The sequence below is a fragment of the Monodon monoceros genome, unplaced genomic scaffold (assembly GCF_005190385.1).
Source record: "Monodon monoceros isolate NGI ecotype Baffin Bay Population unplaced genomic scaffold, NGI_Narwhal_1 Super_Scaffold_4, whole genome shotgun sequence".
Lineage (NCBI taxonomy): Eukaryota > Metazoa > Chordata > Mammalia > Artiodactyla > Monodontidae > Monodon > Monodon monoceros.
In genome coordinates, this window is record NW_021703781.1 from 29,542,604 (window position 1) to 29,569,192 (window position 26,589).

The 26,589-nt window shown below is 45.9% G+C and overlaps 1 protein-coding gene across 4 annotated transcripts in view; it reads left to right on the top strand.

The window, feature by feature from the left end:
- The window catches only part of SH2D4B (SH2 domain containing 4B), an 89,594-nt gene extending 69,131 nt beyond the window's left edge, over positions 1–20,463 (top strand). For 2 of the 4 annotated variants that reach the window (XM_029244572.1, XM_029244568.1), the window contains 3 exons: positions 11,019–11,239; positions 14,834–15,358; positions 20,353–20,463. In XM_029244572.1, the coding sequence (XP_029100405.1) occupies positions 11,019–11,239; positions 14,834–14,926 (314 nt within the window). In that variant the 3' untranslated portion in view covers positions 14,927–15,358; positions 20,353–20,463. Of the gene's footprint in view, positions 1–5,982; positions 6,069–11,018; positions 11,240–14,833; positions 15,515–20,352 lie in introns of those variants that run through there. The other 2 variants (XM_029244569.1, XM_029244570.1) reach the window with 2 other exon arrangements.
- Positions 20,464–26,589: the final 6,126 nt, after the last annotated feature.

Genomic DNA, 26,589 nt, shown 5'->3' on the forward strand with positions numbered 1-26,589 from the left:
TGACAATAGACTTGATTTCTGTTGATGTAATTGATTTAATATACTTCTGACAGTCTCATCGTATTTCTGGTGGCTACAAGAGATTCCTCCTACCTTGCTGACTCCGGGAAGTTTCTATCATAGGTTAGACCCAGGAAACTGCTGTTAGGTTATTTTGGCTCTGGGACCTGTAGTCTAGTTTCCCACCAGTCCCCAGCCCCAAGCTCATCCCAGCCCTGGCACCCAGGGCTCCGGCTCATGCCAGAGCCCTTGGCCTCACATTTCTGTGACGACAGGCATGGGGTTGAGGTGGAAGACTTGGGGTGGGTGGCACAGCTGCTGTGTCTTCAAACCACTAATGTCCTCAAGGTCAGCGGCCTCAAGCAATGAAACACTGGGTGAAAATCACAAGGTGCTGGCTTTGGTTCAGTCTGATCATCTTTTTAGCAGTTAGCTGTCCTGAGATGGGATAAACTACCTCCAGGAGCTGGGAGCACCCACTGCTGGGATGTGTAGACAGAGGCCAGATGGCTCTTCAGTCAAGACAGTGAAAGCGTGCGTTGTCCAGTATGATGGGGGTTAGATCAGATGACACGACTTTTCTCTCCCACCCCTTCCTACTGTGAGCTCTGCTTTCTCTGTTTATCTGAGAAACAAATATGGCGGCTTTGACACTTGCTAGAGAATAAAGTATGGTCACTACAGTAGTTGAGAAGCTTTCTGGAAATGACTTATGTAACACTTATGTTTAATTATGAAAAGTTTATTAGACCCAAATTACCTTCTGTTTAGTACTTAAGTTCTTTATACAGTCACGTGTCAGCGTCATTTGCTTACAGCTTTCGTTTAAAATAGTGATGATGCTTTTGGGTGTTGTGACTCACACTCCCCCTCATCAGCCCCCCGGGAGTGCACGGGGCAGGAGGGTGTCCCCTGCTTTAGGATTCAACCTCCTGGAAATACTTCCTGCAAGGGATCAACATGGCTTGCAATTAACGTGTGTTTTCTCCTGTAATCGTCACAAATATGCTGTCAGCCCCCTGCAGACAGTAAGGCATTACCAACATTTGTGTAGCCACATTTCAAGTTTAGTTAAGTGTACAAAGAAAATGCACTTTTATTTTTCTATAATTTCTCTGATCTCATGAAGTTATCACCAAACCCTTCTTCCCTGCTTCCAGGCCCTGTACCCTGCATGGGGCTGTGTCTATCTGGAGGTGCCCAGAGGCACCACTTGGACTGGTGGCATCCCTGGGCAGGGGGTACCTGACCTGGTACCACTCCTCCGTCAGGTGTGCACTGGTCTATATCCACAAAGTGTGGTTGGTTGGCCTCATGTGTGGGCTCACACTGGCTTTTATGTTTTACCTGGTAATTCAGTGACCATTTCCTTTGTGCTAGCTTTGTGTCCAGTAAATATCGAACATCCAGTATCTCATTTACCCTTTGCACAACTTTCTGGAAGAGGTAATAATACTAGCAGTTAGGTCCATGGTGCTTACAGTATGTGGGGCCCTCTTCTAAGCACAACACATACTTTAACTTCTTTGATGCTCATAATAACACTGTGTGCTTGCTACTAGCATTAGCCCCGTTTCACAGATGAGGAAACTGAGGCATAGAGAAGTGATGCCACTTGCCTGCGGTTCACTGTTAGTAAGTGGGGGTGGTGGGATTCAAACCCTGGTGGTCTGGCTCCACAGTCCACGCTCCTATCTGTGACGCACTGTGGCCTTGCTGCCATCTCAAGGTAAGGAACTAGAGGCTCCAAAGGTTAAGGAACTGCCCTGGGGCACGCAGTGCCCAGGAGAGTCAGTTCCTTTCCAGTCCAGGATGTCTCCTTGAGGATGAAGAGATGGCTGTTCCTTTAGGAGACATCCAGCCATCTCTGGGCCGTGGGGACAGCTGTTTCAGCTGCCATGCCTTATTCTTGGCTGGGGCAAGTGTCTGCTCCTCGTGCAGCTGGGGCCGCCTCCCATAGACTTCCTGAGGGATGCTATCCCAGTCTCCACAATAAATGCAATAAATGGAGTCCTCATGGAGTAAATGCAGTAAATGGAGTAAAACAGGGAGTTGTCAGAGTTTGGGGTTGTTGAATTCCCTGGGCAGGGGCACCAGGGAGCAGGCTCCCTGTGTAAGGCAGTTAAATCATTTGTTGATTATTAATATTAAGCTTCTGTTGTCTGTGAGACACTGTACTAAGTACAGGGCATGTGGTGGTGAACAAAACTGACAACTTCCCTCCCCTCATGGCACTTACATTCACTTGAAATTAACAGAAAAATAATCGTACTGGTATACTCAAAAGAGAATTTATTGGCTTATGTGACTGGAAAAACCCAAACATCAGGCCAGCTTCAGGCTTTGCTTGATCCAGGGAGCTTAGGTTTTTAGCAACTGGCCTCTCTCCATCGCTCAGCTCTGTTGCGCTCCATGTTGTTTTTATTCTCAAGCAATGCATCAGCCTGTGGTTGCATGCGTGCGTTCATTCTCCTAGGTTCGAATCCAACAGAAGATAGGGCATACTTTTCTCTCAAATAATTTCTGGTATTAGTCCCATTATTCTGCCTTGTTGGCTCTGGTTTGGTCACATGCCCACTCCTGAACCAATCACCATGGCCAGAGGGATGAGCTCTCTGATTGGCTAGGCTTGAGTCACATGACCATCCCCAGAGCAGGGAAGAGTCTATCCCATTGCAACTGTATAGACCGAGTGGGATGGTGTGGCCTCGCAAAGGAAGCTCACCATTCCCTTGCCAGAAGAAGGGTAGATGGTCCTGAGTGGGCAAGACCAATTATGTCCACCATATTGAGGAAAATAACTGGCCTAGTGGAACTCACAGTAAGTGAGACTGGCATGAATCAAATAATGAATTTATGCTTCCAGTTGAGGTTAGTGCTACACAGGATCCTTGCGTAGCCAGTTTCAGAAGTCGTTTTGCTGGGTGGTTGCAACCATGTCATGAACAGCGGCATCAGTGATTTGAACCTGGCATGTCAGCTTGGAGCAGGCAGTCATGGGCGTGGAATGGTGCCTCTTGTGCATAATATATCTGGAACCAAGATGCTTGTCCAGAGAAACACTCGTCTCAGCAGTTAACTGTGGCTAAATTTCATTTGGAGTTATAAAAAATGAAGGCATTTGAACTCATTCATCACAATCTGTGTGGCTTTAGGATGCTCTGAGAAACTGTTGAGAATGAAGCGATTAATAATTCCAGCCCCCTTAATGATACCATCTGGAAAGGACGGCAATAAGAAAGGGGAAGGAAAGTCACAAAAATGAATGAGAAAGGTAATGGAGGAGTTGTTGGCCGGTGAGGTGTAGCTTTGGTGAAAGCTTTAAGAAATACGCATGTCAGATAAATTGAGACCCATAAAAAGTAAAACGTCCTGTCTGGGCTGCCTGCCTTTCTTTTCAGGGAGAAGCTCTAACAGAAATAAAAGGAGCTCATTTGGTTACTGAGGTTCAATTCCAAGCTAACGATTTCAGGGACGGAGGTACGGGGGTGGCAGAGGGGTTGGGAACTGAATCCCGGGTCTGCTTTAGGATTTGCTAACATGTGGATTTATGGGTCCATTAGAGCAGAGGGTCTTTTGCAAGTATGCTTAGAGTGCCTTTCCTTTCCTGGGGCTGCCGCCTGTTAGCGCCGGTGGAGCAAATATTGAATATTTTGATAGTGAACGTGGAGTAGTTGGGGTTTGAGAGCATGTGCGCGGAGTCCAGGGAGATGATTAGGCGAGGTGGCAGGAAGAATGCTCGGGAATTGTGCTCGAGGTGCAGTAACAGACAGAAGTCAGGAGCAGCTGGCTCCACTTCACAGGTGTGCTGGCTGCAAACTCCTGCCTGTGATGTTCACGTGGGGGTGATGGGCGCCTGGGCTTCTTTGCTGTGCCAGCGTACACGTTCCCTTCTGCCTGCCCCACCTTTTCACCCTCGCCTGATGCAACCGTGGGGAAGGGGGCTGCTGCCCTGAAGGGCCTCTGTCCCCTGACCTTGGCCCTGTCTTTTTGGGTAGTGTCCCCACAGAGGGCGCTGCAGTTAGTCGGACTGCCTCTGACCTCCCGAGAAGCCTTGGGCACATCAGGGACCTGTGGGCCCGCTCGAGTCCAGTGCCCTGTTCCCCTTAGTCCCCATCAAGGGCCTCCATCTGTATGCCGGGATTCTGCCTCAGTTTCCAGGTTGCACCTCTGTTTGCTTCTGCCGCTGACCCTGGTGAAAAGCAGGACAGAATGAAAACTTAAGGAGTGGAAACATCACCAATCCTTGGAAGCCCCGGTGTGCTTCTCACCAGGGCAGCCCTCTTCCTTCCATCAGATACGATCCCTATCCTCAGTATTTTGTCCATCATTTCTTTGCTTCGTGTATTGTTTATATATTGATCTTCAAACACTAGACTGTTTAGCTTTGTGAGTTTTTCAATTTAATATAAACGGAACTATAGTGTATTTATTTTTCAGTTATTGGCTTGTTTCACACTTCATTGAAAAAAAAATTTTTTTCTCATTGCATTTTCCCACTTCTGTTGTTGGAGAACAACAGAACAACAAAGCCTGTCTTTTAGTGGTTAATTCAGGTGATTTAACATGCATACTTAATATATTATAAAGTTAATATATATCTTTACCCTCTTCCTAAACAAAGATTTTTTAAACTCCAAGCACCCTTCTCTCAACTGATAAGATGTTGTCCAGTATTATAGTTCTATCTTATTCAAACCCTCAAATTACCCATTATTATTATTATTTTGTAAGTCAATATTTATTTTTATTTATTTTTTCACAAGGACACGATTTTAATAGTTACTTATATTAAGATGCAATGTCTGCTAAATTATAAAAATTGCTTTAAAAATATATTGACTTAATTGCACTCATTTCCTTTTCTTTATGTATTGACATTTTTCAAATACTGCATATTGAAATCAATTCAGAACATGATCATTACAACATGTGGTAAATAACTTCATATCTGCCTAACATTGTTCTCATTCAAATTTTAAACTAATGCTTAGCATATTAAACTTTATTGATGAAAATACTACATTCACATATTTCATAAAACCAGAGCTACAAGGGCCTTAGAAAATAATCACACTTGCATGAAATGCTGACAAATAATTTACATATAGTTTCTATACAGCATTCTGTTCACACCAGGTATAATCTTGACTATTTCCTATTATAAAATCATTTCCTATTTCCTATTATAATTATAGGTACACTAATGTTGAACTTACAATTTTAATGTAATTCAATATATATTTTTAAATTGACCTACAGTAGCCATGCTCATCATTCCTTCTAGCATCTCAGATTCTCTGTCTAGGATTATATTTCTTCTAATTGAAGTATATCCTCTAGAATTTTCTTAGTAGTCAAATCTCAAATTTTTTTTTTCTGAAGACATCTTTATTTTTCCCTTCACCTTGAAAGAGTTTCATTAAACACCATTATTTTTTTCTCTGCACTCTGAAAATATTATCTCATTGTCCTCTGGCTTCTATTGTTGCAATGGAGAAGTCAACCATCAGTTTAATTTTTTATTCTTTGCAGGTAATCTGCCTTTTCTCTCTGGTTGACAAAATGAGACATTGAGTAGCTTTGTGCCATTTCACTGTTATGGGTCTTTGACCAATTCTCAGCATTCACTCTTGAAATATTCCCTCCTCTTCATTCTCCTCTCTCTTTTTTGGGATTCAGCTTATACATGTGTTAGACCTTTCATTCCATTCTCCATGTCTCTTAACCTCCTGAAATGTAGATTAAACTTATGTCACATTTATATAAATATCCCATGGTTGTGTCATTCTTGGTCTTCACTGTGACGCTTCACTCACTTACCCCTTCTTCTCTCCTTTCACCTCATCGTCACTCCTTTCTGCTCACCTAGCATCTACCCAGCCTTCAAGGTGCACTTCCCATCCCCCTTCATTGCCTCTATAAATCCTGCCCTGACTTCTACAGGCCTCATTAATTTCCTCCTTCTTGTGTCTTTCACAGCACTTGCTGTCCTCTGCATGAGATAACTTGGTGTAGAGCAAAGAGCACTGGACTTGGAGTCCGAGGACTTGAGTTCAAATTCTGGCTCCACCACTTAATAGCTCTGTGACCTTGGGTAAGTCACTTCTCTTGCTGACCTTCAGTGTCCTCAGTTATGAACTGACGATGGTAGGGTTGTTAGGAAGGCTAAATGAGATGAGGGCCACTGAGTCCCCAGATACTGCCCAGTGCTGGCTTTGATAGAAGGCCTCTCATGTGACCCTTGGTGTATCCTTTTGCCTTTCTGCTTCAAAACAGAAACCGTTCCTGGTAGACTAGTGGCTTGGGAGCTGGATACCAATGTCACAACTGTGGAAATGGAGCTGTGAAGCAACACTTAGGTGAAAAAGCCCTCAGTGAGTTGAAATCCCTGGCTTGTATGACTCCAATCCATACCTTTCAATCCATTTTCCACCCTTGAACATTCTCACATTCTTCTGTTTAGGAAAGATCAGTAGCTCCCCATTGCCCTCAGAATTAAGTCCATAATCCTTTTTAATGGTATGGAGAGCATTTTGGGGCCTGACCCTTGCCAGCCTCTACACATCTTGCCACTGCCCAGCTCCTACTTTTTAAAACAATTAATTAATTTTTGGCTGCGCTGCGCAGCTTGCGGGATCTTAGTTCCCCAACCAGGGATTGGACCGGCGCCCTCAGCAGTGAAAGTGCAGAGACCTAACCACTGGACTGCCAAGGAATTCCCCCCAGCTCCTACTTTAGCCCTCCCTCCAGCCACAAAGAATCACCTGCTCGTTCCTTTTGCAAACTGCCCTCCTTTCCTTGCCTCTCTGTTTTAACCTTTCTGTTTTCAGTCTAACTGGAGCTTCCATCCCTGGGCTCCAGGGCTGTGTGGGTCGCCTCCCTGAGCCCACGCCCTATAGCCTTTATCGCCACTGGTTACAGCGAGCACCACCCCTCCCCCGCCCGCTCTTAAAAAAATTTTGCTAATCTTGATTTCAGTCCAGAGTCAGAGATTCTGGAATGCAGGAATTGTTTCTCATTTAATACTGACTCCCAGGTGCCCAGCATGGGACCTGGTTCCTAGAGAGTTCTTGATGAATGTTTATTGAAGGGAGGAAGGAAAAAGGAAAAAAGGAAGGAAGGAAGGAGAGAAAGTGTTTCTGGAAAAACTACATTTCCTATTGTCTGGGGATGAGAATTGGCTCAGAAAGAACGTGTAGCTGCATACTCCAATAATCATTCCAGAGCAACTTACCCTGGAACATCGTCTGGTAAGGCCATCTCCCTCAGCAGAAGATCCTAGTCATTAGCAGAGTTAGAAAGTTTCCATGATCCCAACGGTGAGCTCACTCCCCAGCCAGAAGTGGTGAGGTGAGGCCCTCCCCCTCTTTCCTTGGCCAGGAGGTTGTAGAGTATTTCAGGTAGGAGGTGGGATGGGATATGACTAATGCTAATTCCTAGTACACTTGGCTTCGAGGTGATCCAGAAGAGAGAGAGCGATGGAGAGCAGAGGGAACGGGGCAGGAAAACCTAACAGCCTCTCCTCACCATCATCCTACACGGCCCTCAGCCACCAATTAATTCTCTTAGGAGTCAGGTTTCCTGTGAAATTCTTTGCCATCCTGAACTATGAGGCCGTATCACCTTTGGTCTTGGGCCAAATTACAAGTTTGATCCCCAGGTAGGTATCAAAGAGGGGGCAGAGTTCACAGATGCTTACTATTTGAGATACCTGGAGAGTCTCCCAGGAATATCCCCGGCTGGGGCCCGGGGGAAGTCCCCTTCAGCAGCCTCTGTTTGAGAGGACTGTGTGCGGGGTGTGGGCAGCACAGCTTGGCAGTACTATGACCACTGCTGCTACCAGCTCAAGGTAACATCCAACACTAGCATGTGTGTAGTGTACTCAGTGTATCCAGTGCAAATTAGTTACATTGTATCGGGTAGTCATTATGTTCTCAGGCACATTCACACGTGTGACGAGCACATTCATGCGTTAACGTAATGAATTCTCAAACAACCGTATGATGTAGGTGTTATAATCAGAACCACTTAATAGATGAGGTCACTGAGCTGGGTTTCAGAGGGGCTTAAGTGACCTGCCCAAGGCCATCTATTGATCAAGTCCTTGAGCTGTGATTTTAGTCCATGTGCCTGATCACTGCTCCAAACAAGCCCCCAACATTCCAGGCACTTGGAATACAAAGATAAGATTTCTGTGTCTGTTCAGGTCTTCCAGAAGCAGAAGTCCAAGAGCTTTATTGGAGGAAATGTCTGTGAAGGATAAAGGGGAGACAGAGCAGGACAGATGGGGAGGGTCTTCTGAACATGGTACAGGTCTGACACCTGTGAAGGAGCAGAGGGAAGGAAGGACAGATTATTGGGAGGAAGAGCCTGATATGGGAGTGCAGCTCAGAGAACATCTTCGTCAGGCTGATGGGAAGCTCTTGAGGAAAGACTGCTTGCTAGAGGAGTCCCACGTTGGGTAGGCATGGCAGCTCTGGTACCCCCTGGGTTCCGTCATAGTACCCCTTGTCCGAGTCAGGCACACAGTACCCCCTGTGCACAGTGGATCCTGAAGGACCAGCAGCTGGAGGCTGTCAGCTCACCAGCATTGCTGCTCCTTGAAGCAGGGTCTCCCTGTAAGGGAGGCTGAACAGAATACTCCCACGGCCATCACAGGCTCTGCCCTTGAGCTATTCCCAGCCACTTTACTAATATACCATAGAGTTTGGACAGAAGGTTATGAAAGTCCAAAGGTGGGACGTTCTAGGAGCCTCCTGGGATAAAAATGATTTCCTGACAGGGTTAAGCAAGTTGCACACTGAATAAAGGGAAGCCAAGGGGGCTAGTTTGGGGGAGAACGGATTGAAATACAGAAAAGTGAGCTTAGCCATTTTGGCCCAGGGAGGCACCTTTTTCTAGTTCAACCACCCAGAGGGACATCTTTTTCTAACCCACACAAAGGTAGAGTGTAGGTGACCAGCAGCCTGTGATTCCTGGGAGAAAAGAGGAATCCTACAATGAGGATTCAGGGTCAGCTGGGACAAATCGGGCTTTCAGAGCCTGGTGTCCGTTGTTCCTGAGCCAGACTCTGCCAGGCGGAGGTCAGTGGGAAGCCCTTCGAGGGTTTTAGATGGCAGAGATGCATGGCATTGTCATTTTGGGGTTACTGGTCACTTTTGCATATTAAAAAGTCAAGTCATATTTAAGTTTGTTCAGTCTCCCGCCCATTGTAACACTCCCCTCCTCTCCAACTCCCAAGTCTAGGCTGGGCTTCAGCTTGAGGTACTTGGAGTTGGGACAGAGGTGACATCTTCTGGTCCTTCTTCCTCGCAGCCCTTGGCTCCATCTCTATTTCCCCTTACTTACCTCCTTGCCCTAGACACCTTTAGGGTCTAGGTCCTCTGGTATTGGGCCAGGGAGGTGGGTGGGGGACAGTGCTGAGTCTTCTGACAAATCCTGGGCATGCCCTTTCGGTTGGTCCTCTTTTGGCTGTCCCTGCTTCTCTGGCTGAACCCACCAAGGCCATCCAAGGAGCATCCTCCCTCCTGCATGGTATGTATGTGTGATTCTTCGGGCACCCTGCGGTGGGAGTGCTTCCCACCCTCTTCTCTCCTTCTCTCTCCCTGGTTTTCTGCTTATACAGCCTGGTTGGGGAGCGGGTGGCTGGCTTGATTGCCTCTTGATAAGTCCTGGGCAAGGAGGAAAGAGGTGGCCCCCATTTGTGTTGGCTGTCTTAAAAGGGGGACATGTGACAGTGTGGTTGCTTCTGTGTCCTCTGCTTTGGGCACAAGGAAGTCCTGCCACACCTCCTGTTAAGTAGGAAGGATATGGGAAGGGAGTGCCCCTACAGTGAAGCATGGCAATGGCACCAGGGGTGCAGTGGCGGGGAGTCACAGCATGCAGTGCCTTCAGGGTCATGGTGATGAGCAGCCCATCTACCTTCTACCCTCTGCTATGTGACTGGCAATAAATAATCCCGCTGAATGAATGCAGATGGTAAACAAGTAGGTGTGTAAGAGGACATTGTGTTGCAATTTACCTTTCCCCCAAATAACAGCTGAGAGTAGGAGCCCACATTTCTGTAGCTCTTCTGTTTATGAAATTATTTTCAATTCTTGGTCTCACTTGAAAGTCGTAATGCGCCCTCGAAGTAGGTAGATTAAGATTGTCACTTAAACGTCAAAGGACACTGGGGAAGTTGAGGGCTTGGCTGAAGGTCCCATGCGCAGGTGAGGGCAGAGGTGGGCAGGTCATCTAGGTCTCCTGACACCCCTCCTCTTCCCACCGCCGCCCCCTCTAGAGCCTGACCTACCAGACACATGGCCTCTCGTTCACTCCCTAGAGGACAGCGGCTCCTGAAGAGCCTTTTGGGGGATTGACCCTGATGTACAAACACCTGCAAGGCCAGACCTGACTCTCCTACTGTGGTGAAGCCACATTGTGTAGGACTGCAGAACCTGAGGACGTTTTGTTCTTTGAGCCGAAGTGGAGCTGAATTATGTGCCCCTATTAAGAAACTGTTTGCCTGGTGTCCACAGGTAGACAGAGGAAGTGTTTTTACTTCTTAAGAGGAAATACTGTTTTCAGGTGCTCACTCATGGGTACCAGAGAGATAACCGAGGCAGTAATCGTAAGTCATTCTGGTCTGGTCATTAAAGCAGTACTCTTAAGGCTCTCCACAGGGCAATTCTTGTTGACTTGTATTTGTAATCGATAGATGCTATAATTCCAGCTCATTTACTAATTCTTTGCTTACCCAGTTTTACCCAATTAATCCAAATTAGTGTGGCTTAATTTGGGGGAAAGCTTGCTAAATTGGGTCCGAGTAGCAACTCTGCCCCCAGGCTCACTGCTAGTTGCTCCGGGCCAAGGTGTCTCCTCAGTAGAATAAGTCAAGTGCTGGACAGCTCCAGAGGCCCCTCCCTTCTCTAGACCTTTGACCAAGGCTGAGGGGCAGGAATGATCGGGGAGGGTAGCTGGCTGGGGAAGGGGTTGCAGAATCTGCTGACTTTTCTTTTTTTTAAAAAAAACAGGAATTATCAGCCGAGAAGATGCCGAAGATCTCCTTGAGAATATGACTGAGGGTGCATTTCTGGTCCGGGTCAGTGAGAAAATCTGGGGTTACACCCTCTCCTACCGCCTGCAGAAAGGGTTCAAGCATTTTCTTGTGGATGCCTCTGGGGATTTTTACAGCTTCTTGGGAGTGGACCCCAATCGCCATGCAACGCTCACGGATCTCATTGATTTCCACAAGGTATCCCTCTTAGGGGTGCTGATGGGGGTGGGTGGGGAGAGGCAGGCTGTGGGCATTCTAAGAGATGGGGATGGAGAGTGAGCAAGCAGCCCCAGAAGGTCCTTAGGGTCACAGGGATCTAGACCATGCTGGTAGAAGAGACAAGAGGTTGTCTAGACCAGGCTCTGGGGCCACTGCTCTTCTCTGGCTGACCCTCTACTCATGCGGGCACCTCAAACACCCATCTCCAAGCCGCTTCTCACCTTGAGTACCTGAGTGCTGCCTACTGTCAACACTTAGGGGCTGGTTGACCTGCCTTCTGTCCCAGCCCATGTCTCACCCCCAGCTTTTTCCAGGGTGTCCCTCTTGAGAACATTCTAGGCAGGCCTTCAACAGCTTCGTCAAGTTAGCTGGGCAGGCAACCCTGTGGTTAGAGAAGCTTTTCAGTTACAATGCCTCTTGTTCCAGCTATAGCTTTGCCACTTAGTGTGTGTGACCTCAGGCAGCTTCCTTAGTCTCACTGAGCTTTAGTTTGCTAACTGGGCAAATGGATGTAAATAATACTTAACTCAGATCCTGTGAGTGTTAAATGGGGGGATGTACATAACGGCGCCCTGTAACTGTGAAGTGGTATGCATGTTCTTGTTTCCCACAACTCTTTTTCTTATTTGTTCCCCTGTCGTGGACCTCACATTGTGAAGGACGTTTTCTTCCAAACGATGTATATAAAAAGAAACAACTTTTGTGTTAACGTGGCTGTTGGCATTAGTAGTAACTGGAAGAAAGCCAGAGGTGAAGCTCAGTGACCCGGAAGGGGGCGGGGGCTCAGGATTCCGGGAGACAGAGCTGTGGCAGCTCAGGGGTCCCCCATCTCCCTGAGCTTTGCAGGCGTAGAAATGTTCACAGAATTACTTGACCGCCTCACTGGGCTTTTGCTGTAATAGAGACTCTTGGATTTGTATTACTTTTTCTTCATGGATGTCCCCAGGGCTCTAGGGCAGCTCTTAACTTGAACTTATACGTAAAGCACATAGAAAACCACCCAATTACAAATACCTAGATGCTGGGAGGAGAGGACTGCTCAGAAAACTAGGCTAACCAGGATCAAAGCAGATTTCTACTTGCATCAGGAAGAGCCTTCTAACAACTATAGGAAAGAGGAAGGAGGGGTACGTGGATATTGGTACCTTCTCTGTGTCGATCGCTGTGCCTGTTGCTCTCATCCATGTTCTCATTTAATCTTCACCATGGCTCTGGGAGGGAGGCATATTAGTCCCATTTCATAGATCAGGAAACCAAGGTCAGGGAGTTTGAGTAACTTGTCTAAGTTTTCATGGCTGGTACCAGCTAGATCCAGGAGATAAGCCCCAGGCTGTCTGCGTCTAAAGCTTATGCTTGTTCCTCTAAGCCACGTTGTGTGCTCTCTCTGTCCAATACAAGCTGCTTTGAGCAGTGATGATCTCCTTGTCCCTGGAAGGGTGAATGTCCGTCTCTCAGAGATGCTATGGACAGGTTCCTGCATAGGAAGGCTAGACCAGATGTCTTTGGAGGTCTTTACCCTCTCCCAAATGTAGGGTCTGAGGCTGGCAACTGAGTTTCTAACACTGAAGAGAGATCTTGTCTATGCCCCTGTGTAGATCTGGTGGTCAGCTTTTATAAATTAACATTTTAATTACACAATTTATGATTACATTCTAAGAAAAATCAAATACAGTGCAAAGCAAAAGTCTTGTTCATTTCAAGCCCCCATTTTTATCCTCCATCTTGAATTACCAGTCTGCTGTTTCCCTATCCAGGTATTTCCTGGGCATTAATGTAGAAATTTATGTACATGAATTTTTTTGTTATGCATATAACAAAATGTATGTCCATAGTTTTGTTATTTTTCACACAAATTGGATAATCCTTTACCAAGAGCTTAGCAATTGGATTTTAAAAAACTTGCTTAATATTTCATAGAATGTATTTTTTGAAAGCATGGTCCCTGAGATCGGGCTGCCAAGTTTTAAATCCCAACTTCATTACTGTGTGTGACTTTGGGCTACTATTCAAGTTTGGGACCTTAGTCTCCTCCTCAGTAAGGTAGGTTTAAGAACAGGACTCACCTCTCAGGGCCACTGGGAGGTTTCAGTAAGATATCACTGTGTAGAGCACTACAACAATGCACCTGACATTTGTAAGCTGTCAGGACATGCTGGCTGTTATTGACATACATCTGTGGGATCTCTTCATGTCCGTGCATGGACCGCATCCTTGGTATGGATGTATCTTACAGTTTCGTTCTCCATCCTCCTCTTGCTTGTCACTTATGTAGCTTCCAGGTTTTCGTGACCACAAACAGTGCTGCAGAGACTTGCTTGCATGTGTCACTTTGAGCACATGTGCAAGTCTTTCTCTAGGATGGATCCCTCAACCTGGAATTGCTGGATAGAAGACTAAGCACATTTTATTTTGAAAAGATCTGCCAGATTGCCCTCCAGAAATGTAGCGCCAATTCATGCTTCTTCCCAAACTATATGAGGCTGTTTCCCTACACTGCTGCCAATACTGGGGATTATCAGTCATTTTAATGTTTTCCCATAAGATGGGCAGTGTATCTCACTGTTGTTTAGCTTGTATTCCTCTGATTACCACTGATGCTGAGGATTTTTTCATATGTTTAATGGCCACTTGGATTTCTTCTGTGAATTGTGTTAATGTCTTTTGTCCATTTTTCTACTTAGATGTCTCTTTCTTATTGATGTATCAATTCTTCTGGTGACTAAATTGCTCTTTAGTTACGTCCATTCTGCTCTCCAGGTCTTCCACTGAAAAAAAATTTTTTAACTTAAATGGGCATCCCTTTAATTTCCAGGTTTTTAAACTGGTTCTTTTATTTTATAATAGTCCATTCTTGTTTCATGGATGATTTATCTTCTTATTCCAGTGAGGAGATTAATACGCATCTCTTAAAGACTCTGTTTGTTTTATAAACCTGATATTTTCTTGGGAGTCATTTCAATTGTTGAGTTTGGCATCTTTCTTTTATGGTTATGATCTTCCTTAAATGTTTATAAATTTGGGGCTTTGAGGGGATCTTTGAACTTTGAAATTCCTGTTTATTCATCCGTGGATATAGTCCCCGTTTCCCAAATCCAATCTGTTCATGAAGTGAGGGACGGAATTGATGGTGAGTACTTCATCTTTGGGCGTGGAGATGTCTGAACTAGTTGGATCTCTTTGGTTTCCCAAGGAACTGCGTGCCTCTCCTCACTTCCTGACCTGCCTGAGGCAGAGCCCTCTGCCACCTGGAGTTCCCCAGCCTGTCCCACTGACACTTGTTCTTGCCTCTGCCCCACATTCACTCCTCTGACAATCTCATCCTGTATTGCCTTTGGTTTTCAAGTAGTCTCCAACATTTTTGTTCTGTTGGTGGTCCTCCTTCTTATTTTCCCATGCTTTTATGGATTTATTTCTTTTTAAAAGCAAATTTTTCCCTGCCATTTCTATAAATTTGAATGCAGAGGAGGCAGATACATATTCTTAGTCTTTCTATCTCGAACTGGTCTCTCTCTGGTGGACCTTTATTTCCTTTTTTTGATTATAAGTGAATTTTCCGTTTTTTTTTCCTTTTAGGAGGAAATTATCACTGTTTCAGGGGGAGAGTTGCTGCAGGAACCCTGTGGACAGAGGGACAGCCCACCAGACTACCATCTGTTGTTTGAATGATATTTTTCCCCCTTCTCAATTGGACTCCGTGGGGCATCCTATTTTTGAACTCAAGAACTTCCCAGCTCAAATTCTTATGGCCTTCTGGAAGATCCACCACCATCCACAGGGACAAGTAGATTAGTATATTTCAAGGAATATGAAATATATGGTGTACGTGCTGCTGGTTCCTGACCCAGTGCCCAGGACAGAAATTGCTAACAGCTGGTGCAACTCTTTCCTGAAAAATTTAGATACAACCTCAGAAGATGAAGCCTTTTTGTCATGGCTGCCCTAAACTGAATTCCTAGAATACAAGGATCCTGTTTTAATTATACAAATAATTCCAGTGCCGAACTCTGAGTTTAACATATGGTAGACATTCAATAAATGTTTGTTGAACGACTGCACTTCTTCTGAAAGTTTTCCAACACCCATCAGCAACGATTTCTAGTAAGTTATTTTCTATTTGTCACTGTTTATAAAGTCATGGGGATTAGAGAAGAAATGTTGTAAAGGATTTATATGGAAGGCATAGATACTGTGTTTTAAATGATACTCATTGTCACTCTCATTGATATTATCAGTGGAATTTCCTAAGGCGTCTGAGCCCCAGCTTCCAGACGAGATGACTGATACTGCCCTGCCTTCGTATTTCCCTCTTCTGCCATCCCTCCTCTGTCTTGGAATCATATCTTGGCCCTGGTTTTGCAATACTGAGGCAGTGGTTTCATGTATTCCTACAGATATGCCTAAGCCCCAGGGGGAATTATAAATTCAAGAATGGCTTGTAGACATCTGATAAGGCCTTTGCTTTCTAGGATGTGGTCCTGTTTATGCAGGTTACTCAAATGATTACCTCTGCCTTCCTACTTCTTTTGATTTTGATTCTACTGTCCATTTATACTGAGTGTGTTCTTCATATTAACAAGAAGACTCTCCCAGTAACTCAGTAACTTTCAGCGATGGTGTCTTTGTGCATACTCGTATTTTATATTTATGGATTTTATATATATATATAATATATATCTGTATCTGGCATGTTATCATGGGATTATTTTAGGCTCTAGAATCAAGAAGACTTGGGTTCAAATCTCACCCTGAAACTGACTAGTATAATAATGCTGGCAGCATTGTATTTGGTGGGAGTAAAAGGATGAATGGACTCTGTGGCCATCAATGAACTGGTTACCTTACTTGATAGTTGTATCAGGCATCTCTTATGTTCTACTCCACCCCTTGCCTCACCTGTTCCTCAGATCACCTTGGCCACTTGTTTCACTCCAGTTGCCACCACTGAAACCAGATCTGCACGGCTCTCGCACCGTGTTGATCGGCCAATGGTGCCTTGCCTCGTGTGGTGCTATGGGCCTCTCTTCTGTTACTGCAGAGGCATTAAGACGCCATGCAGCCAAGGAGAGCCTGGAGGTTAACTCCCCATGAGGGGAACCTTTGATCAATGGGAGACAGAGGATGGTGATCAATTCTTCTCCCTTCCTCTTCCCTTCTGGAGGGACTGTTCTGGGAGGCAGTTCTTCACGTGCAAGACGTATCAAGACAGTCCTGCAAGACTGAGCGACTAGTCACGATGAAACCAAGCAGTGGCCAGATCAGTGCCACCCCCTCCTGTGTGTTCCTCCTCCCTCTCTGCTTCACTCCCCTTTCGCTCTCTCCTGCTCCCCTGGGACTATGCTCCTGGGTGAAGCAGCAGCCCATAAGCACTGCTGCAGGCTCAGCCTTTTGGGTAAGCCAGGGTAAGGACCCATCATACAGACGTGCTCAATACTATCAAATTTGCATGCTGACTCCATGTCCTCTCTCCTATCTACCTGCCTCACAGGGCCCCTGGATGAATGCAATAAAGTGATGGAGGGAACCTGCTTTCTGAACTGTAAAGTGCTTTAAAACCTGATTATTATTATTATTATTAAAATTACCTTCTTTCCATTAGACTCAGAGGAATCAAATTAGAGCTTTGGCTGCTACTTACCAACCATGTGACTTTGTTCATGTTATTTAACCTCACTAAAGCTCAGTATAACTGAGGAGAGAATTTTCTATATGGCCAACACTAGGCCTTATGGCAGGTCAGTTAAATGATAAATACGAAAGCTCTGTCAAATGGAGGGTATCGCTGATGACAACCGCTTTAACAACAGCAACAGTTTCATGCTTAGCAGGGACGTGTCAGGGGGATGTGATGTGATGATTTTCAAGGTGTTAGAAGAAACTAACAAGAAGAACGTTCTCACTCCAAAGCAGCTTTGAAAGTAGACCAAGATGGGTTGAGAACCTGATTCCCCAAGCTGTTGTTCCTGTCACCCCTAATTAACATGTGAGAGACAACAGCTGAGTTTTTCCATGCCTAATACATTTATTTCTTTTTATTTGGGGCCTGCACTTTCTGCACGTCTCATAGATTTTAGGTTTTACCTGGCTTTAAAATAAATTCCTTGTAAGTTGTCCTGCAAATGAAATTACTGTCTGGAAAACTGCAATCTCTTCTTGAGAGTTTTATTATGCTAATAAATGTCAGGATACTCAAATAAAGGAATTGTCTTTTTTTTTTTTTTTTTTTCCCTGAGCCCTACAAATATAATGAAAAACAGTCAGCCAGCTACAAGACTCAGCAGAGGAAAAATTTACAATCTATAACTAGAAAGAGAAGGTGTAAAAAACACTGTGCAACTTAATGGAAGATAAATTTCAAGAGCTGAAAGGGTATCTTGGGGTATAGATTTGGGGAGGTCCCTGTGTGGTAGAGTTGGACCTGCATACTTGGGGAGTGGGGGGGATATCTATGAAGCACGGGCTGAAAAGGGCTACTGAGAGGGGATCCTTAGAAGGGACACAGGGGCAGGAAGACCTGAGTGCCTGGGGAGTATGCCCCCTCCTGTATGTACCCTAAGCATAAATTTGGAGGCAGAAAGACTCTTGTTTTGTGACGCTGGGCGTGTGTCTCCAATTCTCTGGGCCACAGTTTCTCCACAATGCGTGTCTCAGAGTGTGGCTGGGAAAATAACATGAGATTGAGATTAAACTACAAATGTTGTTTCAGTTCTGTGTGTGCGCCCGGGCTCGTGTGTGTGATTCTCACAACTATCACGAGGGAGACAATGCTATCATCCCCATCTTGCCTGTGGGGAAAGTGAGGCAGGGAGAAGTCCAGAACTTTCCCAGGGCCACTTAATTCTCTGGGAAGTTGTATTACAGCACTGGGATTCATCAGGCTGGCTTTGGAGTCTGCAGAGAACTTACACCAGTGCTTTTCAAACCGAGGTGTGCAAACGAACACAGCTGATGTTCTTAAAATGTCCTTCAGCGGCTCCGGGGTGGGGCTTGAAGTTGTGCATGTCTAACAAGCTCCTGGGTGCTTGTGACGCTGCGTGACTGTCAGCCACAAGCCGAGGAGCAAGCCTTGCAAATTAGAGCTGCAGGCCGAATTCGGCCTCTCTGCCTGTGTTTCTACAGCCCGAGAGCCAAGAGTGGTTTTTACATTTTCAGATGGTTGGAAAAAATTAGAATAATATTTTATGACCTGTGAAAATTCCATTAAATTCAAATTTCAGCGTTCACCAATAAAGTTTTATTGGAATACAGCTTTGCTATTTGTTTACGTAGTCTTTGGCTGCATATGGCCTGCAAAGCCTAAAATATTTACTATCTGGCCCTTTACAGAAAAAGTTTGCCGACCCTGGCTTTAAATTATGGTGCATAGGTGAGGAATTCTTTTGCTTTCTTTCTCTGCTTTATCTAAATTCTACCCTTAGGAAAGATTTTGACACCATCATTTATATGTCAGAGAAACCTAAGTAAATGTGTTACATTTTAAATTTGAAACTCATCTCATCTCTATTAGTTAAAAAGGAGGCTGGTTTCTTTGTCAAAGAATTTTAACCAAATGTAAGCAAGTACTATCACGGTTATACAGATACTTTACAAGGGCGCAGGATCTTTTGCTTTCTAGAACGTACCATACTTCCCTACACTTAACTGTGTATGTATTTGTTTTGCCCTTCAGCCTGTGAGGTCCTGGAGGCCAGGTAATGCCATTTACCTATGTGTTTTATGGTGCCTGGAATAGTCAATGTTGTCGAATTGCATTTGCTATGGGTTGGGGACAAATGGGCTGTGTGAATTTCAAAGGGCTGCTTTCACCTTTAGGGGGAGCCCTATGGTTGAAAAACCCAGGCTGGGCATCTGACTACTTTGGGTTGGAATTCTGAATCCACTACTTTCAGTTGTTAACAAGGAATAAACAAACAAACAAACGAGACTGATAAAGTCAAAAAAGCTCTGCTAACAGCTAGTCTGAAGTGGGGGAACTGAGAATTTAAACAAAAATCCCATCTTGGCAAAACTGTTCTATAACTTGCAAAACAGATAAGCTGAACCAATTAAACAATAACTCCCCATTCTCCCCTCCCTCCAGCCCCTGGCAACCGCCATTCTACTTTCTGTCTGAATTAATGTGATGACTCTAGGTACCTCATGTAAGTGGAATCATATCGTATTTGCCTTTTTGTCCCTGGCTTATTCCACTTAGCATAATTTCGTCAAGGTTCGTGCATGTTGTGGCATGTGTCAGAATTTTTTCCTGTTTAAGGCTGAAAAATATTCCATTGTATGTATATACAACATTTTGTTTATCCATTCCTCTGTTGATGGACACCTGGGTTACTTCCACCTTTTGGCTGTTGTGAGTAACGCTGCTATGAACAAGGGTGCATATCTGCATGACTCATGTGTTCTGAAGAACCCCTGGGTGTTCCGGCAACTCCTTAGTTTACAGATTCTGACCAATCCCTGCCAAGGTCATTCTGTGATCAACTTCAGCTCCCCCATCTCAACAAGTGACCTTTCCTAGCTCCCACGATTATCTGGTATGTGCTCCCCCTTGCTGCAACCAGCTAATAAATCTAACTTTGGTTATATGTGTGTTCCAAGAGGGCCTTAGCTGGTGGGCTTTAAAAAGATGATACTTGTAAAGCGTGGGGTCCACAATAAACACTTAATAAGAGGTGAATGTCTCCTTTCCATTGACCATGCTAAGAGCAGCTGTGTGAGTCCCTGTTGTGGGCAATATTCCGTGTGCATTTATAACGTCATCCCACAGGATAAGCTCGTGGACTTGCTGGGCTATGAGCTCTTACTCCAGGAGACTGTGTAAAGTAGAGGATGGTGTGGTTACAGAGCCAGAGCCAGACTCAAAAATGGTTGTGCCAGCTACTCTTCTGAAGGGAAATTTGTTATCCTGGGGGCACCAGTGTCAGAGGCCCAGCAATCAAAGGGACCCCCTAGAGGGGGGCTGAAGGAGAAAAGGCCTCAAGAGCACCCACGGTCTGTAGAAGGAGGAGGTGGCCAAGCTGCTCTATGGTCGACCCTTAACCCATTCACCAAGGGGCTTCTCCCCTCTGTGGACACGCCCTCTTTCATCCCCCACCCAGGCAGGGCGTGGCGGCAGACTGCAGAGGGAAGGGGAACTCATTGGGGATCACCAATATGGTAGAAGAACAGAAGAGGCTTCCGGGGAGAGGAAAAAACGCGCACAAGCCAAGGTATGGAGGCATGAAAGTGCATAAGTGTGTGTGTGTGTGTGTGTGTGTGTGTGTGTGTGTTCTAGGGAAAAAGCCTTAAAAGCCCCTATGATCCACGGGGTCCTTCAGAACCAAACTCGGGCTGTGTGTATATGGGGGGGGCTCTTTAGCATACGGTAATCTACCCCTCCCTTATCACACAAACTGAACATTTGCACAACCAAATTCATCATAAGGGACACATTCTGCCCAGATTCTCAGTCATCCGCCAAGCGTCTTGGACACTCTTGCGAGCCTATGGGGCAAGAGCAATCTGTACCGATAACTTGGGTGTTGCCCAAAAATTCTGCCTGGACTTTCCATAACTTGTTTTGTTCCTCATCTATCTTTTCTTGACTCTTTAAATCGATATTACACCTTGCTGTTTGTGCTGGCATGACTCTGGTTAATTTCTTTTTTATTCTCACATCTTCATGGATTTTTGCTGGGTTTCTCCATTTGGCTTGTTCTGATTGGCTGTAATTATTGCCTTTCATTTTGCCGTTCTTTAGTGATTCTTTTCCCTCTGAGCAGCTGCTGGGCAATTTAATAAGGTGGGGGGCCCACCCCTTTATATATGGCATGTGTATTGTTTCCAGCCTCGTATTTCTACTGGTAGTTGGTTGTTGAACAGAACTACGGAAAGTTCTTTGAGCTAATGGAACCTCTCTCCTCATTTCCAGTTTCTAAGGACTCTTGCAAAGTGAAGACCACTTATGGCTTACAAGCAAACAAAAACAAACAGAACAACCAAAATAGTACGCTGAATACAAGTTAGTATTCGAACAAATAACTAAAATCCATAAAAACGTCTGTGATTTAGTAGCCTGGAGCCTGACTCTAACAAATTATTTTAGGGATAAATCAAGACACTTCCCCAAGTCTGCCTAACAAAATATCATTTTCCATTAATCGCTTAGCAATTTGTTCAAGAGGCATGGACTCCCTGAACAAATGCACCATTGGAAAACTAGTTAACGATGCTCTGCATTAGAAACATTCTTAACCTTAGAAAGCAGGTGCTAACTCATAGCTGAAACAGAAATGCAAAGATCATTTTAGGAACAACTTAACTTTTATTACTTAGTAATACCAAGGGAGGAATACTTTGTGTTAAAAGCACTTACCTGACACGTCTATAAAACAATGGAGCCCAGGCTGGTAGGTGTAGCACACAGAGCCCTTAAGAGAAACGATCAGTATTCACGATGAGATTTATGTGCTCAATTAAGCAATTCAGTTATTGGTTTAAGGGAGGTACCGTTTCTCCCATCAATTTAAAAAGCCTCTTAACACTAATTTTTAACCAATTGTACTCAAAAGTACAATGGTAACTTAAAAGGGAGAAAAAGAGACACAGTTCATAGGTTCTTACAAGCTTTTTGTCTTGACTTTTTTCTTCTTCAGATGGAATCATTTTTTTTTGTTCCATTGCATATGTAATTTGTCTTTTTCCACAGACACTTGAGAATGGCCAAGAAAAGACTGAGAGGCTGTTGGTGTCTATATTAGCTGGTGCCCCAATAGGAAAGAAGAGGGGGCCTCAACAAAGGGCCATTTGATGAGGTTTCATTCACAAAGGTGGGGGGCGTAGGGTACCCACAGTGGAAAGTGCAGTGACTTGTGTGTGGCTTGGTGGCGTCCCAGCTGTTACCCCACAGCCCCTCAGGATGGTGGGGTGTGTGGGAGAGCAGTTACGGCATGAGGACGGAGATACACATACAGATGGCCGTTTTGAGCAGGTCAGGACTGTGTCCAGGGACAGAGCCAGCCTCAGGTGGCCTTGCAGGGAGGCAGCTGGGGCAAGAAATAAATACCCTGCCTTCACCCTCCTCCCTCCTTCTAATCTCTGCTGAGCACCCCAGTGGCTGAACCAGCCTACAGCCAGAGGGTCTGAAACTCTTGGTGAAATCTACATAAGTCAGCCCCCCAAGGTGGAAGGGCCAAGAGTGTATTGGGTTGGGAGCAAAGTTAGTCTGAGGGTGTCCCAGCTCTTCTTGCCAGCCATGGGTCCTCTCACATATTCAGAGATAGTGTCTTTGCCTGCTCTCCTGTTCCATCCACCACTGGCACCTTTCTAGGTGCATTTGCAAAGTCTGTTAATGGACCTCTTTATCTTGCTTTGAAGACAGAAGCCATATCTCATTACCCAACCTCCAGCTTTTAAACTTGGCTGTAGTGTTTCAGTGCCTCCACCATGAGGTGACCCTCACATTCCCCTCCGTGCCCGAGGAGGTAGACAGCCTGGTGGTGGTCACTGGACCCCAGGATGGAGGACCTCGGCATCCTCTACGTTCTGACATTCCTTGGTTATGCTGCTTTTGATGGACTTTCCAGCATCTCAGTTTCATTTTTAGCAATGAGTCCATTCTTGGTACATTTCTGTCTGTGATCATTTGAAGTCTCTAGTTAAAGGTTTATTTCACTTCTTCTAACTTTCTTCACTTTTCCCACAGTGTAGAGTTTCTCCTTTTTTGGCTCTCCAAAGACAAAGTAACACTAGGTGACACGGGAGATTCATCAGAAAAGCACACACTTGGAGTCAGTACACTCTGAGCATCCCTAGGGGTTCTTCACCTGGACCTGTGGCTCAGCATTCCTGCACGGGTCCTTCTGGAGCTGGAAGCCAGGGGTCTGCTGCTGGGACACTGTGGAGACTTTGGGTCCCACCCACCAGGCAGCTCTGTCCAGTTTCTCTGTGTAGTTATTTTATGGTTTTGGTAGAACGAGGGGATGGCCGTTCAAAATGACTGCTGTCATTTCCTCACTGGTTAATCTGAGCATGGGATGAAATTTCTAGTGTAATTTCTGGCAGATTAGAAGGAAGAAGTGAAGCCCAACTACAGTTTGGACTTGAGGCAGAGTCTAATTTGACTGTATTTGAAACTTTGCAACAACAAAAAGGAAACAAACTAGCAAAGAGAGGAAAGGACCTCAATTGTCTTCTTATATCTGCCCAGCCAGTAAATTGTCTATGCACAGAATTACATGCTGGGAATGAACAGGAAGATCTAAAGCAGTTTCCAGGGATCTTAAAAACAAACAAACAAATAGACAATAATATTTCTATTCTAGAGATGCTGACACCTGGGTCTGGGCTGGGGCCTCTGCATGAGTCTATTTGAAGGGAATGGAGTCTATGTTGCTGAGGTTAAGTGTCCCCCCCCACCCCCCGTGCTGCACAGGGCAGTGTGGACGTGCTGCCTTTGTGATGATGGATGACACTTACAACCTTCATAATTCAGGTAGCTGTGCAAGAAATGCCACTTTAATTTTCTGTAATTGAACCTAATTTATATCAAGTTCCCATTTTCTGAATAAAATTTGGTTATTTCAGGTTAAAGTCAGTCAATTCACAATCCCTTTTCTTCCCAGGATGGATTTACTGCACTGGGGGATTTGTGACTTACCCTGGTGTGTGATGGGGCTGCTGGGGGTCTACCACTCGGGAGATGTTCCATCCTAGTCAATACCCACTGGTGTATCTAGACCTACCTTACCTCTGAGGTCTGTCCTGTCTTCCTGCTGGACCCTGGCAGAAATTCCCATTGAGTTGCCAGCCATAAGGTTCACACTGTACCTGCTGAGAGTCTTGCCCTGGCTTCAAAGCCCCTCTAGGTGAGCCACACAGGAAGACGTTTGCATGCTTTCTGAACTCTCTCTATCCAGGTCTGTGGACACTCTGTGACACTGCCTGACTCCATCCTTCTGGGCACTTCCATGTAGCCTTTATACTTATATATGTGAATCTGCAAGGTGGGCCATCAGGCTGGAGACCCAGGGAAGAACTGATGTTGCCGTTCAAGTCCAAAGACCATCTGCTGCAGAACTCCCTCTTGCTCAGGGGAAGTCAGGCTTTTATTCGATCCAGGCCTTCAACTCATTGGATGAGGCCCATCCACATCACGGACAACCAGTTTTATTCAAGGTCCACCAATTTAAATGGTAATCTCATCCAAACACACCCTGACATAAAGGTCCAGAATAATCTTTGGCCACATATCTGGGCACTGTGGCCCAGCCAAGCTGACATAAAATTAACCATCACGGCGGCCCTTAGCTCCAGAGGCCAATGGTGGTGTTAAGTGCTGGCCTGCTGATGACACGACCTGGGCCATGGTGACCCTAAGCAGGGCCTTACTTGGTGGTCCCTTCTCTTGGTGCCCTGCCACATTCCCGGGGCTACCATCTATGCCTCAGACTGGAAGGACCCAGATCTCTCTAGCATCCCAAATCAAGCCTTTGCTAAATCACTCCACCCTCTTCTTATCCTAAAATGGGAGGGGGAGACTGCCCCTTCCCCCCGCCCCACTGGCTCTGCCCTCTTTCTCTGAGGTTGGCCAATCCAAAGGCATAGGATTAAAAATAGCCCTCTCTCCAGAGTCAGCCTGGATGAATTCTTCTGGGGACTCTACTGTGAAAGCGCATTCGTCAGGGGCTTACAGGCCTGTCCAGTCCTGCCTTCCCCCTGCTAGTAGACGACAAGAAGTGAGCTGCTATGGCAAATCGCCCATGTCCTCTGGGTATCATACATGACTTTAGAAGCCATCTGTGTCAGCTCCAGCTTCTAGCCTCTTCCCAAGGGGATGGGTAGCTGTGGGCCACAGTGTCTGAGAACTCCAAATCCTTGTTCCCCTTCTAGAGACAAGTGCTCACCCGACATTGAATCCTTTCTGACGACGAAGGCCCTCTGACCTTGCGAACTCCATGAATTCTTTCTCTCCTTTTTCTGGACGTGTGGCCAGGACTCGCAAGATAACGAAGGGATTATAAATCCCAGATTGGAATTCCCGGACCCTTGCCTGCTTGCCTCGCGTCAGGGTCTGCACTCATCCCTTTGCTTCATTTTGCAGCCCGAAAGCAAGATGCCCCTTCTAGCCAGCATTTATTCACTTTTCGAACACTTCCTCGGTGCCTCCTAAGCTCCTGCCTGTGTTGGGTGCTGGGAACGTAGGGACAAATCAGCCACAGGCAGCGCCGTCGAGGGGGCTCCCAGTCTAGTGGGGTCACTGGAGCAGACGGCGTCAGAGCTCCGTCCCATCCCCTCAGACCCCATTTTACTGTCGCTGCTGTCAACATCGTGCTTTCAATAGCTCGCACCTGCCGCTCTTCTTGGAGGACTGTGCTAGGGCAACTGAAGCCACTTTGCAAGGATGTGCCTTGGATTTATATTTATACCTTCCTTCTTCAACCCTGGCTGCCTTTAACTCATGCCTGTTGGGCATCAAGTGTGGGAACCCAGCCCCTTGCCTTGGTTTGAGGCAATTCTGAGGTGTAGTTTGTGCTCTTGAGGTCCCCTGTGGGGGTCAGCTTGAAGGCACCTCTGCTTCACTTTCACCCAAGATCTCCCCCTTGCTTGGCTTTCTCTTCCTCCTGTCCTGTTTCCCCACTCCCTCACATACCTTCCCTGGAGAGCTTCCCTCATAAATTACTTGTATGTGATTTCTCCTCCCAAGGTCTGCTTTTCTGGGGAGTCTGTCCTAAAGCAGTCGCAGAAACCTAGTCAGAAAAATATAAAACCACACAATCAAGTTTAAGGGGTGCCGGGAGCACAGCTCGGGGACACAGAGAAAAGTGTGTCGGGGAAGTTTCGGCACCACTGTGATGCCAGACTTGTAGCCTTGTGTCTGTCATCCATCTGGCTGCCTGGCTTCTGAGCCCTTTACCGGAGTGTGTCTGGCTGGAATGCAGGATTCCACCACAGAAGGTGAAAAGCCCAGTTCCCCCATTTCCTGTCCCCCTGGTAAGAAGGGCAAAGCCCCCAGCTGCACAGATCTGTCTAGGACTTGCACTGCAACTGCTGAGTTTCAGTTCCTGGGCCAGTGATGGTGGCAGTGCGGGGGCAGGGCCAGCCTTCCAGGGTGGTGGCATGGGTGATGCCCACACCTACGGCTTCCAGTGCTTGCTGGTGGCAGCAGAGGGGTCATCCCTTGGCTGTTTTGCTCTGAAGTCTTGGCTGTGGTTCTGACTGTGATTTCCTCAATTTCCCTCCACCTGCCCAGCTGCTCTCTCCAGCCTTCTAGCTGATTCTGTCAGCTCCCTGATAGCCTCTGATATGTGATTTCACTGCTTACGTCACCCTGGGAAAGATTCTGTTGAAACCAAGAT